At 42.8% G+C, this 16,267-nt stretch overlaps 2 protein-coding genes across 2 annotated transcripts; both read right to left on the bottom strand.

Annotated features, from left to right (window-relative positions):
* Positions 1-384: 384 nt before the first annotated feature.
* On the bottom strand, positions 385-8,765 carry LOC106566147 (uncharacterized). Its single transcript, XM_082959497.1, has 5 exons — positions 7,445-8,765; positions 4,253-7,207; positions 3,279-3,481; positions 2,607-2,771; positions 385-694 (listed from the first exon to the last, which is right to left on the bottom strand). The coding sequence occupies exons 1-2, from the start codon at positions 7,976-7,978 to the stop codon at positions 6,995-6,997; spliced, it is 747 nt and encodes a 248-aa protein (XP_082815623.1). The 5' UTR covers positions 7,979-8,765; the 3' UTR covers positions 385-694; positions 2,607-2,771; positions 3,279-3,481; positions 4,253-6,994.
* Positions 8,502-16,086, bottom strand: LOC145859589 (uncharacterized). The gene is made up of 3 exons (XM_082959576.1): positions 15,180-16,086; positions 13,581-13,787; positions 8,502-8,767 (listed from the first exon to the last, which is right to left on the bottom strand). Exons 1-3 carry the CDS (start codon positions 15,391-15,393, stop codon positions 8,502-8,504), a joined length of 687 nt encoding a protein of 228 aa, XP_082815702.1. The 5' UTR covers positions 15,394-16,086.
* Between the last annotated feature and the right edge of the window lie 181 nt (positions 16,087-16,267).

Raw genomic sequence — 16,267 nt, forward strand, 5'->3', positions numbered from 1 at the left:
GAGTAGAGTATAGAGTAGTGTAGAGTAGAGTAGAGTAGAGTAGAGTAGGACAGAGTAGAGTAGTGTAGAGTAGAGTAGTGTAGAGTAGAGTAGAGTAGGACAGAGTAGAGTAGTGTAGAGTAGAGTAGGAGAGTAGAGTAGGAGAGTAGAGTAGAGAAGAGTAGGACAGTAGAGTAGAGTAGTGTAGAGTAGGACAGTAGAGTAGAGTAGAGTAGTGTAGAGTAGGACAGTAGAGTAGAGTAGAGTAGTGTAGAGTAGTGTAGAGTAGAGTAGAGTAGGACAGAGTAGAGTAGAGTAGAGTAGAGTAGTGTAGTGTAGTGTAGTGTAGAGTAGAAAATAGTAGCGTATATAAAAAATAGATATATAAAAAAAAAAATCCTGACCTTGGAATAGAATCCTGGTTGTGAGGTATCAAAAACCAAAAACATTTTCCCTCCTAAAAGTTCCTATTTATATTTCTGGATTAACGTCTACCCCTCAACCACATTGACTCCTCCTAACCTGACTGAAGAGGTAGAGCATGTGTGCCAGACATCTGGCCCGTGTCAGTTCAATGGAAGTTTGCATCTCAGACCACTGCCTCGTCATCGTAGACTGGTGCACGTCCAGTCTTTGTAGGGACTTGTACAAGTCCTTGGCCGCCTGTCCATCGCTCATGTCACGCGCCAAGAGCAGTCTAGCATTCAGATTGTTTCTGTTTTGTAATAAAAATAAATTTGTAGTTAGCGTTTAGATTTGATCAATTTCAAACAAGTATCATAGTTCACTACAACAACATTTTGTTTTTGTTTTCATGAGCTTGATGAGCATGGCCTTATTTCTATTACAGCATATTAGATGACTGCCATTCATATTCCATTCACTCAGTTCAATGTAACAGTGATAGGTTTAGGCTACTACATGATACTGGAATTTTCCCTGTACCCATCATGAGGTTGCTACAACCTAGGCTATGAATGAAAGTTTACAACGTAGGTGCAAAAAAGGTTGAGAGAAAGAAATTGAGGTGACAGACAGTGATACATGGACAGACAGTGACACATTCAATACCGCCTTCCACACTCTTGCCAGCATCTAGCTGATATAGGCTGTAATCATTAGTCCAACAGTTGCAAATGAGAGTTTGTAATCGACAAATTCAGGTACATTTATCCCCATTTCATTCTATTTGCTTCCATTTAAGAAATGTTTTTCAACAGAATCGGCGTACTGAATACACCCCTGATCACGCGTAAACACAGTTCACTTTCATAGCAACCACGTTGTAGTCCTTCTTGCATCTACGCACTCTACTGCGCTCACCTTTTCCGTTCGCTTTGGACTTCAATGCACAACACATCTGCTGTATGTGACCAGGCGAAAAAACCTTTCCAAGCTAAACCATGTCATTACCGCTACACACAGCCTACATCGTTTTCACCATATTAGCTAAAGTAACGTCATAGTCAACATAGCTAATAGAACTAATGTTAGTAAACCCATTACAATCATGCAGTAAAGTTACAGTGTATAGTCAGTAAGCAGTTACACCGGTGGGCCCCGGTGGCAATAAATTAGTAAAACCAAAAGCTTACCTTGACTTGGAAGAGTTCCAGTGTTGTGTTGGATAGTCATAGCCAGCTAGCTAACATAGCATCCCTCTGTTTGAGCAGGGTGTTTGAGTAGGCTAAACTAGCTAGCTGCATTTGCTAGCTAAGTGAAACTGGAGAAAAAATGACATTCTCCTTCATTTTGTAAGAAATCAATTTGTTCAAAACTGTTCAACTATTTTCTTTCTCTTTGAGTCAACTACTCACCACATGTTATGCACTGCAGTGCTAGCTAGCTGTAGCTTATGCTTTCAGTACTAGATTCATTCTCTGATCATTTGATTGGGTGGAAGACATGTCAGTTCATGCTACAAGAGCTCTGATAGTAATTATGACAACTTCCGGAGGACATCCTCCAACCTATGTAAATCTATGGAAGGTGGTGAGCACCATGAGCCTCCTCTGTTTTTTATTGAAGTCAATGTACCCAGAGGAGGACAAAAGCTAGCTATCCTCCGGCTACACCATGGTGCTACCCTACAGAGTGCTGTTGAGGCTACTGTAGACCTTCGTTGCAAAATAGTGTTTTAATCAATTATTTGTTGACGTGATTATATTTAGTTACGTTCTATCTAAAAAGGATAACTTTTTTAATGTTTTACTATTTAAAAAAAAATGAAATTCATTGAGGAGGATGGTCCTCCCCTTCCTCCTCTGAGGAGCCTCCACTGCCCTACAACTACCTAGAGGCCATTTTGGGACCAAACTATGTTAAAGCCAGACAGGTACTAAATCAGCCAGCAAACCAGTCAACCAGACAGCCAACCAGACAATCAACCAACCAACCAACCAACCGACTAGCCACCCATCCATCAATCCACCCAGCCAGACAACCAACCAGCCAGCCAGACAACCGATTAGCCACCCATCCATCATCCATCAATCCACCCAGCCAGACAACCAACCAACCAGCCAGCCAGACAACCAACCAACTGACTAGCCACCCATCCATCATCCATCAATCCACCCACCCACCCAGCCAGCCAGCCAGCCAGCCAGCCAGCCAGCCTATAGTACCTGACGTGCTGCAGAGCTTTGTGCTTTATGAACCTCCTGATAAGACAGAGTAGTCTGTTCTCCACACTGCTAAGTGTCTGGATGATTATGTCCTTCACCATGCGGTAGAGCTGTGGGGAGATATGCCTGTTCACCACAGCCTGGTGGAGCAGCTTCAAGTTGGACCTGTAGGAAGTGAACCCTTCAATCAATCCATCAATCAATCAGTCAATCAATCCATCAATCATTTATTTTATAAAGCCCTTTTTTACATCAGCAGTTGTCACAAAGTGCTGTACAGTTTACCGTCCTAAACCCCGGTAAACCCTAGAACAAGTAGAAACAGAAGCAGAAGCACAGTGGCCAGGAAGAACTCCCTAGATGGAAGGAACCTAGGAAGAAACCTAGAGATGCAAAGTAAAAAGTCTTGCAGCTCCAAAAGCGTTAAGTCAAGCAACAAGTTGAACTATATGAACCACCTATTGACATTGTACTCACCACTGATCAACTGTCCTTACATGATTCCCTCTTGAACCTTGATCTGAGTAAAACCATACAGACCCCTGGGACTCCTTCGTCCACAATGTGCCTCACACACTATTCACTTTATAGTGCACTACTTTTGACCAGGGCCCTATGGGTAATGCCCTATATAGGGAATAGAAAGGGTGCCCTTTACGGTGCAGACATTACCTCTGGGATTCCACGTGGAAGATGTGGTTCACTTCCACCATGCGAGTCTTCATCAACTTGTCGGCCTCCAACGTCATGTCTGAGCTGTAGCGTTCCACATGGTCTGTCCACGACCTGGACTCGGCCATCTTCACGGGGATTCGTTTCTGGGTCTTCTGCACAAGGATGGAACGTTTCCTGGTTCTCCTCTGCTTCTCTACCACCTGAAGAGATGTTTATTTACAACACATTCTCGTTTACACCTGAAGAGATGTAAGTGTTATGTTATATGTATGACAGGTATGCATGTAACCAAATTGCCGTATGGGACATTCAAGTATTCATTAATTCATTTGTTCGTTCATTCACCTTCATTCATTCGTTCAATTGTTTGTTCATGCATTCATTCAATCATTTATTAGTTCATATGAGGACCACAATGGAAATAAGCCTCCGGGCATTATTGTGTTTTTATCCTCAATCAGCATACTACTTTTAATTATCGTAAAACTTCAATTAATAGCCCAGGGCTTTTATTTTCTTCAACCACTGAACACAACAGGCACTTCTTAGAGACAGGCTTCTATTTGAGACATGCTTCTATTTCCTTAACACACACAGCTTTTGCTCAATAAAATGTTGAAAAGCTAGTTGATTAACTAATTTACCTCATGGTGACGTCACTATGGAAGGCAAAAACTCCATTCCACCAAAACAGGCTGAAATTTCAGGTGGTCTTTTCAAACATATCTTACACTAAAAGGGCATTATCATAGTTTTCACAATTTCACAGTATTATTCCAACCTCATAGTGTGGAAATATATTTAAAACAAAGGAAAATCTCGTTTTTGACTGCACTGGGCCTTTAACAACCTTAACCCTTACCTGCCTTCACTTCGCCCATCGACGTTTAAACGGGACAGACGGCTACTTGAGACTGTGTTCAATTGAAGTTTTACGGTATCTAATAAATTCAATCAATCAATTAATTCACCTCAATCTCCTCCAGCTCCTCCTGTGATTCCTGGGGGGAGAGAATGGGGAGGTGGACCTGATGGGGGTGTTGTGGTTCCTCTGGACCTCTGGTCTCAGGCTTCCCCTGGTTCTCCTTCCTATGCATCTCCACCAGGTTCTCCAGGGTCAGACGCAATTTGCAAACCTAGCAATGAATCAACAAAATGTATTTTATAAAGTCCTTTTTACATCAGCAGTTGTCACAAAGTCTTCTACAATAACCCTGTCTAGAGCACAAACAGAAAGTAAAAGGCAAGTCAAGTGAATTTATGACATTTGTATTTATTAGAATACATATTAAATAGGAATATGTTTTGTAAAAACTCTCAAGACAAACAATGAAACAATAAAAACATAGACAAGACAAGTCTAGTGTAAATACAGACCAAAACTATAGGCTACCTAGGCTAAAAGCACGAGGAATATACCTACAGTAGAGGTCGGAAGTTTACATACACCTTAGCCAAATACATTTCAACTCAGTTTTTCACAATTCCTGACATTTAATCCTAGTAAGAATTCCCTGTTTTAGGTCAGTTAGGTTCACCACTTTATTTTAAGATTGTGAAATGTCAGAATAATAGTAGAGAGAATGATTTCTTTCAGCTTTTATTTCTTTCATTACATTTTCACATTTTAGTCATTTAGCAGACACTCTTATCCAGAGCGACTTACAGTAGCGAATGCATACATTTCAAACATTTTTCTCCGTACTGGTCCCCCGTGGGAATCGAACCCACAACCCTGGCGTTGCAAACACCATGCTCTACCAACTGAGCCACACGGGACCACATTCACATCACATTCTCAGTGGGTCAGAAGTTTACATACACTCAATTAGTATTTGGTAGCATTGCCTTTAAATTGTTTAACTTGGGTCAAACGTTTCGGGTAGCCTTCCACAAGCTTCCCACAATAAGTTGGGGGAGTTTTGGCCCATTCCTCCTGACAGAGCTGGTGTAACTGAGTCAGGTCTGTAGGCCTCTTTGATCCCACACGCGTTTTCAGTGCTACCCACACATTTTCTATGGGATTGAGGTCAGGGCTTTGTGATGGCCACTCCAATACCTTGACTTTGTTGTCCTTAAGCCATTTTGCCACAACTTTGGAAGTATGCTTGGGGTCATTGTCCATTTGGAAGGCCCATTTGCGACCAAGCTTTAACTTCCTGACTGATGTCTTGAGATGTTGCTTCAATATATCCACATAATCTTTCTCTCCTCATGATGCTATCTATTTTGTGAAGTGCACCAGTCCCTCCTGCAGCAAAGCACCCCCACATCATGATGCTGCCAACCCCGTGCTTCACGGTTGGGATGATGTTCTTTGGCTTGCAAGACTCACCCTTTTTCCTCCAAACATAAGGATGGTCATTATGGCCAAACAGTTCTATTTTTGTTTCATCAGACCAGAGGAGATTTCTCCAAAAAGTACGGTCTTTGTCCCCATGTGCAGTTGCAAACCATAGTCTGGATTTTTTTATGGCGGTTTTGGAGCAGTGGCTTCTTCCTTGCTGAGCAGCCTTTCAGGTTATGTTGATATAGGACTCGTTTTATTATGGATATAGATACTTTTGTACCGGTTTCTTCCAGCATCTTCACATGGTCCTTTGCTGTTGTTCTGGGATTGATTTGCACTTTTCGCACCAAAGTACGTTCATCTCTAGGAGACAGAACGCGTCTCCTTCCTGAGCGGTATGACGGCTGCGTGGTCCCATGGTGTTTATACTTGCTTACTATTGTTTGTACAGATGAACGTGGTACCTTCAGGCATTTGTAAATTGCTCCCAAGGATGAACCAGACTTGTGGAGGCCTACAATTCTTTTTCTGAGGTCTTGTCTGATTTCTTTTGATTTTCCCATGATGTCAAGCAAAGAGGCACTGAGTTTGAAGGTTGGCCTTGAAATACATCCACAGGTACACCTCCAATTGACTAAAATAATGTAAATTAGTCTATCAGACGCTTCTAAAGCCATGACATCCTTTTCTGGAATTTTCTAAGCTGTTTAAAGGCACAGTTAACTTAGTGTATGTAAACTTCTGACCCACTGGAATTGTGATACAGTGAATTATAAGTGAAATAATCTGTCTGTAAACAATTGTTGGAAATATTCCTTGTGTCATGCTCAAAGTAGATGTCCTAACCGACTTGCCAAAACTCTAGTTTGTTAACAAGAAATTTGTGGAGTGGTTGAAAAAGGAGTTTTAATGACTCTAACCTAAGTGTATGTAAACTTCAGACTTCAACTGTACATGCTTATATAAAGTGCTTTCAGTAAAGTGCTATAGTTACGGAGAGTGCTTTCCAAATGGTGCCGTATTCCCTATATAGTGCACTAGTTCCCTATGTAGTCACACAGGGCTCGGGTCAAAAGTAGTGCACTATATAGGGAACATGGTGCCATTTGGAATGAAAAATAAATAAAGACCTGCTTCTTGCCCATCTCGTTGAGGTTCTTGAACTGGTCCAAGATGATGTTGAGGGAGTGGCGACGACTCTTTCCCTTCAGGTTTGACAAAGTCTTTTTACCTAACGAGGACCACCATTGGAGTACAACAATACATACATAAACAATCATCAATAATTAAATACACAATCAATTCCAACAACTTATTTCCATGTAAGTTGTTAGAATTAGTTCTGTTATTAATTCTTGATGATTTGTAATGTATGTATTGTTGTACTCCAATGGTGGGGCAATGTATTCATTCATTAATTAATTCATCCATCTATCCATTCACCTTCCAAGTCAAAGAGCTCTTGTATGTTGGCTCCCACATCCTTCACCGTGCGGTCCTGTTTCTGTATCTCATTGGTGATCTCCTTCAGCATGTCTCCTGGAGTTTTCTGGGTCGAGTCCCAGAACGCTGATTCGTCCAGTTTGTTGTCGTTGTCCATGAGCGGCACGTCTATGATGTCATCGTCAAACTTCCCCTGGAGGGGAATCACCACAAGTGAGAGAATGTCAGTGGGACAAAGGCCCCTAAACTGCAGTAAGAATCCAATAAAGGCAGAATGTCGGCTAGTATGATGCAGGAAACTTCACCCAACACCTAGTGACCTCATCAAGATATTCAGATCTCTTTGCGTCATGGCTAAGGTGTTGGGTTGACATTCGCTGGCCCGGGGCTACCCCCCCAAATTTGCTACAATATGCTGATGTGCTCCTACCTGTAGCTGCGTGATCATGTCGTTAAAAGAGTCTCTGATGGACCTCTGTAGATCGCAGTACAGCTTGATGATATCAGCTACCTTGGCTTTTCTGCTGGCGGCATCCATCCCTTCTAGCAGCTCACCATCTTTCCCCTTCTCCTTGTCACCAGAAATTGACACCACATACTGCTCAGACTTCTGGATGGCCTCCAGAAGATCCATGCTCTTCCTCTCCACCTGCTCGATGATGTCTTCTGGATCCACTGAGATGTCTTCCAGAGACTCGACTTCTTCCACTTCTTCGCCAACAGGCTGGCCTGGCACCGGCTTTGGTTTCGGCCTCCATTTGGGGTACTTAAGCTTGGGGGTTGGTTGCGGAACCAGCTGATTGTTGAGAACTGGTGCTCCCTGTATGTTTTTTGAGGGAGCAACGACCACTATCTGCTGTTTCGGCCATGGATGTTTCGGGATCTCCTGCATCTGTTGGATCTGGAACAGTAGAATATCGTTCTGCTCCTTGACTGACGAAAGCTCATCCTCCATCTTGGTCATCTTGATCTGACTGTCTCCCACTTGGATCTTTATCTGGGCCAGCTCGAAGCGACAGTCCAAAGACTGCAGCTCCTCCACCTGTGCCAGAAGCTTCCTGGCTTCCTTGGTGCGCTCCTGGAATGCTTGGTTAAGGTTCTGCAGCCCTACCTGATCATAACAAACCGTATGTGTATACCATTTAGCATAGGCTTTAATTCAACGTGACTTACAGTACAGGGAGTGCATACATTCAAAATTGAGGCCGGGATTCAATCAAAAGCGTATCGTTGACAAGCGCAATGCAGTTTTGACGATGCACATTTTAATGGCAATTGCCTAGACGGAAATCACATTCATGGTAAACTCTGCGGCGGTAGGCTCAAACTTAAATAAGTCAAGTGCAGTACATTAGTGGACAAAGTGCCTTTGATTGAATCCTGGCCTTAGCAGACCAATACTTGTCCTCAGAGAACTGTCTGGTGTGTGATCTACCGTTACTGTCTGATGTGTGACCTACCATTACTGTCTGGTGTGTGATCTACTGTTACTTTCTGGTGTGTGATCTACCATTACTGTCTGGTGTGTGACCTACCGTTATGAACTTAAAGGCCAGATTCATTGCCTTGTTGCAGCCTAGTGACTTGGCTACGTCTAAGAGCATGAAGGACAGCTCCGTGGCAGACTTGGTGGCCAGGTTGACGTCCGCTAGAAACACGCCTGCAGCAGGGGGCTGGAGCTCCTGGATTCGTTTGATGGTCCGTGCATCCACCTTCTGCTCCCTCCACCAGCGCCACACACCCTTATTCAGAGCTGCAAATACACACTGTAGCATTAGCCATTATGATCATACAATCTCCTCAGCCAGAATGCAGGCCTTCTATCATCACAGAACGTTCACTGAAGAACAATCCACATATCACATATCCTGAGGCTGCATTTATTGTAGCTGGGGATTTTTTACAAAGCAAATTTGAGGGAAAGGCTCCCGAAATTCTATCAACATATTGATTGTTGTACTGGCGCTGCTAGAACCCTCAACCATTGCTATACTACCTTCCAGAATGCATATAAGGCACTCCCCCGCCCTCCATGCAGCAAATCAGAACACGATTCCATCTTGCTCCTCCCCTCCTATAGGCAGAAACTCTAACAGGAAGCACCCGTGGTGAGGACTATTCAACGCTGGTCTGACCAATCGGAATGCACGCTTCAAGATGTTTTGATTACGCAGACTGGGATATGTTCATAGTAGCTTCAGAAAATAATATTGACACATATACCGATATGGTGAATGAGTTTATCAGGAAGTGCATAGGAGATGTTGTACCCACTGTGACTATTAACACCTACCCCAACCAGAAACAATGGATAGATGGGAGCATTCTTGCAAAACTGAAAGCACGAACCACCTCATTTAACCAGGGCAAGAAGACTGGGAATATGGAAGAGTACAAACAATGTAGTTATTCCCTCCACAATGCAATCAAGCAGGCTAAACATCGGTATGGGGACAAAGTTGAGTCCCAGTTCAACGGCTCAGACACGAGACGTACGCGGCAGGGTCTACAGACAGTCACGGATTATAAAAGGAAAACCAGCCACTCCACAGACACCGACGTCTTTCTTCTGAAAGGCTGAACACCTTCTTCGCTCGCTTTGATGATAAAACAGTGCCACCGACGCGGCCCGCTATCAAGGACTGTGGCCTCTCCTTCTCCGTGGGCGACGTGAGTAAGACATTTAACCCTGTTAACCCTCGCAAGGCTGCCGGCCCAGACGGAATCCCTAGCCGCGTCCTCAGAGCTTGCGCAGACCAGCTGGCTGGTGTGTTCACAGATATAGTCAATCTCTCCCTATCCCAATCTGTTGACCCCACATGCTTCAAGATGGCCACCATTGTCCCTGTACCTAAGAAAGCAAAGGTAATTGAACTAAATGACTATCGCCCCGTAGCACTCACTTCTGTCATCATGAAGTGCTTTGAGAGACTAGTCAAGGATAATTTCACCTCCACCTTACCTGCCACCCTAGACCCACTTCAATTTGCTTACCGCCCCAATAGATCCACAGACGATGCAATCACCAGCACACTGCACACTGCCCTGTCTCATCTGGACAAGCGGCATACCTATGTAAGAATGCTGTTCATTGACTACAGCTCAGCATTCAACACCATAGTTCCCTCCAAGCTCATCATCAAGCTCGAGGCCCTGGGTCTAAGCCCCACCCTGTGCAACTGGGTCCTAGATTTCCTGACGGGTCGCCCCCATGTGGTGAAGGTAGGAAACAACACCTCCTCTTCACTGATCCTCAACACTGGGGCCCCACAAGGGTGCGTGCTCAGCCCCCTCCTGCACTCCCTGTTCACCCATGACTGCGTGGCCAAGCACGCCTCCCACTCAATCATCAAGTTTGCAGACAACACAACAGTAGTAGGCTTGATTACTAACAACGATGAGATAGCCTACAGGGAGGAGGTGAGGGCTCTGGGAGAGTGGTAACAGGAAAATAACCTCTCAGTCAACATCAACAAAACTAAGGAGATGATCGTGGACTTCAGGAAACAGCAGAGGGAGCACCCCCCTATCCACATCGATGGGATCGCAGTGGAGAAGGTGGAAAGTTCCTTGGCGTACACATCACTGACAAACTGAAATGGTCCACCCACACAGACAGCGTGGTGAAGAAGGCACAACAGCGCCTCTTCAACCTCAGGAGAATAAAGAAATGTGGCTTAACACCTAAAACCCTCACAAACGTTTACAGATGCACAATTGAGAGCATCCTGTCGGGCTGTATCACCGCCTGGTACGGCAACTGCACCGCCCACAACCGTAAGGCTCTCCAGAGGGTGGTGGGGTATGCACAACTCGTTACTGGGAGCAAACGTCCCACTCTCCAGGACACCTACAGCACCAGATGCCATAGGAAGGCCAAAAAGATAATCAAGGACAACAACCACCCGAGCCACTGCCTGTTCACCCCACTATCATCCAGATGGTAGGTCAGTACAGGTGCATCAAAGCTGGGACCGAGAGACTGAAAAACAGCTTCTATCTCAAGGCCAGACTGCTAAACAGCCATCACTAGCACATCAGAGGCAGTTGCCTATAGACATAGATTAGGAATCACTAGCCACTTTAATAATGTTCCGCATCTAGCATTACTCATCTCATATGTATAAACTGCACTCCACACTATTCTACGGTATCTTAGTCCCTTTTAAATTGTGTTTACATATTGCATCACCCATTTCATTTGTATATACTGTATTGTATTCTATACTACAGCCATCTCCAGCACATCAGAGGCGGCTGCCTATAGACATAGATTAGGAATCACTGGCCACTTTAAGGAAATGAAACACTAGCCACTTTAATAATGTCTCTGTGTCTTGCATTACTCCACTCACATGTGTAAACTGTACCCTAAACTATTCTACGGTATCTTAGTCACTTTAATTGTTTGTAAATATTGCATCATCCATCTCATATGAACAGTTGAAGTCTGAAGTTTACATACACTTAAGTTGGAGTCATTAAAACTTGTTTTTCAACCACTCCACAAATTTCTTGTCAATAACAAACTATAGTTTTGGCAAGTCGGTTAAGACATCTACTTTGTGCATGACACAAGTAAAAAAAAAAAAAAATGTTTTTCCAACAATTGTTTACAGACAGATTATTTCACTTAAAATTCACTGTATCACAATTCCAGTGGGTCAGAAGTCTACATACGCTAAGTTGACTATGCCTTTAAACAGCTTGGAAAATTCCAGAAAATGATGTCATGGCTTTAGAAGCTTCTGATAATTGACACTTTAGAAGCTTCTGGCTAAATTGACATCACTTGGAGGTGTACCTGTAGATGTATTTGAAGGCCTATCTTCAAACTCAGTGCCTCGTTGCTTGACACCATGGGAAAATCAAAAGAAATCAGCCAAGACCTCAGAAAAAAATTTGTAGACCTCCACAAGTCTGGTTCATCCTTGGGAGCAATTTAGAAACGCCTGAAGGTACCACGTTCATCTGTACAAACAATAGTACGGAAGTATAAACACCATGGGACCACGCAGCCGTCATACCGCTCAGGAGGGAGACGCGTTCTGTCTCCTGGAGATGAAAGCACTTTGGTGCGAAAAGTGCATATCAATCCCAGAACAACAGCAAAGGACCTTGTGAAGATGCTGGAGGAAACAGGTACAAAAGTATCTATATCCACAGTAAAACGAGTCCTATATCGACATAACCTGAAAGGCCGCTCAGCAAGGAAGAAGCCACTGCTCCAAAACCGCCATAAAAAAGCCAGACTACGGCTTTGCAACTGCACATGGGGAAAAAGATCGTACATTTTTAGAGAAATGTCCTCTGGTCTGATGAAACAAAAATAGAACTGTTTGGCCATAATGACCATCGTTATGTTTGGAGGAAAAAGGGTGAGGCTTGCAAGCCGAAGATCACCATCCCAACTGTGAAGCACGGGGGGTGGCAGCATCATGTTGTGGGGGTGCTTTGCTGCAGGAAGGACTGGTGCACTTCACAAAATAGATGGCATCATGAGGGTGGAAAATTATGTGGATATATTGAAGCAACATCTCAAGACATTCAGGAAGTTAAAGCTTGGTCACAAATGGGTATTCCAAATGGACATTGACCCCAAGCATACTTCCAAAGTTGTGGCAAAATGGCTTAAGGACAACAAAGTCAAGGTATTGGAATACCCATCACAAAGCCTTGACCTCAATCCCATAGAACATTTGTGGGCAGAACTGAAAACGAGTGTGCGAGCAAAGAGGCCTACAAACCTGACTCCGTTACACCAGCTCTGTCAGGAGGAATGGGCCAAAATTCAGCCAATTAATTGTGGGAAGCTTGTGGAAGGCTATCCGAAACGTTTGACCCAAGTTAAACAATTTAAAGGCAATGCTACCAAATACTAATTGAGTGTATGTAAACTTCTGACCCACTGAGAATGTGATGAAAGAAATAAAAGCTGAAATAAACCATTCTCTCTACTATTATTCTGACATTTCACAATCTTAAAATAAAGTGGTGAACCTAACTGACCTAAGACAGGGAATTCTTACTAGGATTAAATGTCAGGAATTGTGAAGTTGAAACTTAGTTTAAATGTCTTTGGCTAAGGTGTATGTAAACTTCCAACTTCAACTGTATAAACTGTACTCTATACTATGCCACTGTATCTTAGTCCAATGCCGCTCTGACATATATGTATATATAGTCTTAATCCATTTCTTACTTATATTTATGTGTATTTTGGGAATATGTTGTGAAACTGTTAAGATATTACTAGTTAGATATTACCGTAATTTCCGGACTATTAAGCGCACCTGAATATAAGTTGCGGCTTATAGTCCGGAATTTACGGTACTTCACTGTTGGAGCTAGAAGCACAAGCATTTCGCTACACCCGCAATAACATCTGTTAAACAATGTGTATGTGAACAATAACATTCGATTTTGATTTGATCACTCTTAAAGTATTCAAGTCATTTACACTCTTAGTTAGTTTTGACTTCTGTGGAGAGCAAGAGACATAGCAATAATCTATTTGTCAGACATACTAAGACATTATGCGTTTCTCTTCTCATACTCAATCTTACCAGCTTCCTCCTTCTTGGTCTTTTTTTTCACGTTGGTATCGAAGAGGCCTCGACAGAGGCCACGTAGGCGGTGAATGCAGCCATCTGTATCATTGATAGACGTCTCCAACTTTCTCTGTATGACTTCGATCCATTCTGATGTAACCTCCTCCTCGTTCCCCTCTTTCTTTGTAGCCCTCTCGTTCTCAAACGTCTGTAGTGACTCCTCTGTAGACCGTAGAACAGAGATGTTATTGGGCTCGTAAGTAAGCATTACACCTGTTGTATTCGGGCGCATGTGACAAATAACATTTGATTTGATTTATTGATTGCTTATTGATTATGCTAAACAAGGGTATGGGTAGAGACATGGACAGGTTAGCCATATAGTGACCGTAAGGTGCCCTATATCTCCATGGTGATTTATGTGACCATATCACAGGTTTAAAACTGTGACGTGGGAAACCAGTATGAAAAAGTAAGCTAACTATTCCAGATGAATACATTGTTATGGTTTGGGCAAGTTCAAGAACTTATAATAAAGACTGAACATGGTTACTGCAGTAATTGCAGTGTAGCCTATGCAAAACATGTCCTGCAGGTCAACCTGGACTCAGGTGTAGACATAACATAATAATAAAAAATCTGCGACACTCAAATTAGTGATATTTTACATTGGGTATGATATGTATTAATATGTGGATGTCCATCATCCATTTCGTATATGTTGCGAATTGCAATTTGTATGATACGTTACGAATTACAATTCGTATGATATATTACGAATTGCAATTCTTACAATATTTTATGAATTTGCAATACCTTCCTTTTTGTTGTGGCTAAAGTTATCTGGGTGGCTAACGCTAACATTAGCTAGGTGGCTAAGAGTAATGTTAGCTAGGTGGCTAAGGTTAGCTAGGCTAGGGGTTAAGGTTAGGGTTAGGGTTAACGTTAGGGTTAGGAGTTATGTTAAAGGGTTTTTAGGTTAGGGTTAGCTAACATGCTAAGTATGTGCAAAGTAGCTAAAAAGTAGTAAGTAGTTGGAAAGTTGCTAATTAGCTAAGATGCTAAAGTTGTCCGTGACGAGACTTGAACATTTGGTTTGTTAGACATTCGCATTATATGCCCATCCAACCACCCAGCACAGAGGGGTTGAGTTAAATGTGGAAGACACATTTCAGTTGAATGTATTCAGTTGTACAACTGACTAGGAATCCCCCTTTCCTTTCCTTCTGTTTTTTGCCTTAATAAGTAACCTTCTGTCTTATGTAACCATACCAAATGTAATATATCATACTAATTTGAGTGTACCGTTTACTATGTTACGTCTAGTCTAGTCTATGAGACCAGGCTGTGCAGGTTTACAACATGAGTAATGTCTACATCAACCAGTTATTTGAATATGGAAATAGGAAGTACAAGCACATTCACTCACATAAAAAATGTATTTGACAATTTGCATAGATAGACAGACATCCCTATAAAATGTATTGAATATCCAATACAGGATTTGTGTCCCAGGTGGCACCCTATTCCCTATTTACTGGAGCCCCATGGGCCCTGGTCAAACGTAGTGCACTATATAGGGAATAGGGTGCCATTTGAGGTGCAGATACTCACGTGCTTCAGTGAGCCAGTCCAGTAGTAGCGTGAGGTCTGTCTCCCTCGCCACAGCTGAGTTCAGGAAGTCTCTGATCTTGTTGATCTGCTCACCGCGCCACCGTCTCTCATCCAGGTCGGGCAAGAAGGACAGGAGTTCCTTCTCTGTGTCATCTTCATCATCACCATCCTCACCCAGGATGCCAGCGCCCAGCAGTGCTCGGTACACGGGCATCTCGACCTCTGAACTTTCCGCTGGGGGTTAGGTGGTAGGTCTCCACCGGATCACCCAAATCACCCAGGAAGAGAGGACTATCTCAATGTGTTGCGATTCTGTTGAACTAGAAGTGTTTAGAAAAGTAAAATATGGATATGGTACATGTGTAGGCCTATCCATAAATTCATGGATACATTCAATGAGACACGAATGGATTAATGGATAGATTTATGTACTGGATCGAAGCAGCCACACTCAAACTGGACAGTTTTATCTCAATCTCTTCATTCAAAGACTCAATCATGGAAACTCTTACTGACAGTTGTGGCTGCTTTGTGTGATATATTGTTGTCTCTATCTTCTTGCCCTTTGTGATGTTGTCTGTGTCCAATAATGTTTGTACCATGTTTTGTGCTGCTACCATGTTGTGCTGCTGCCATGTTGTGTTGCTACCATGTTGTTGTTATGTTGTGTTGCTACCATGCTGTTGTCATGTTGTGTTGCTACCATGCTATGTTGTCGTCTTAGGTCTCTCTTTATGTGTGTTGTGATGTCTGTCTTGTTGTGATGATGGTGTTTTGTCCTATATTTTTATTTGTTTTTTTATTTTTAATCCCAGCCTCTGTCCCTGCAGGAGGCCTTTTGCCTTCTGGTAGACCATTATTGTAATAATTATTGTTCTTAACTGACTTTCCTAGTTACATAAAAAATATATTTTGAGCTCATTAAAACCTCTCTGGGACATGTGGGACGGTAGCCGCAGTACAGCCAGTGATATAGCAGGGCGGCAAATTCAAAACAACAAAAACCTCATAATTCAAATTTCTCAAACACACAAGTGTTATACACCATTTTAAAGATAAAATGCTCCTTAATCCAACCACAGTGTCCG

The sequence above is a fragment of the Salmo salar genome, chromosome 12, assembly GCF_965601325.2.
Source record: "Salmo salar chromosome 12, fSalSal1, whole genome shotgun sequence".
Taxonomy (NCBI): domain Eukaryota; kingdom Metazoa; phylum Chordata; class Actinopteri; order Salmoniformes; family Salmonidae; genus Salmo; species Salmo salar.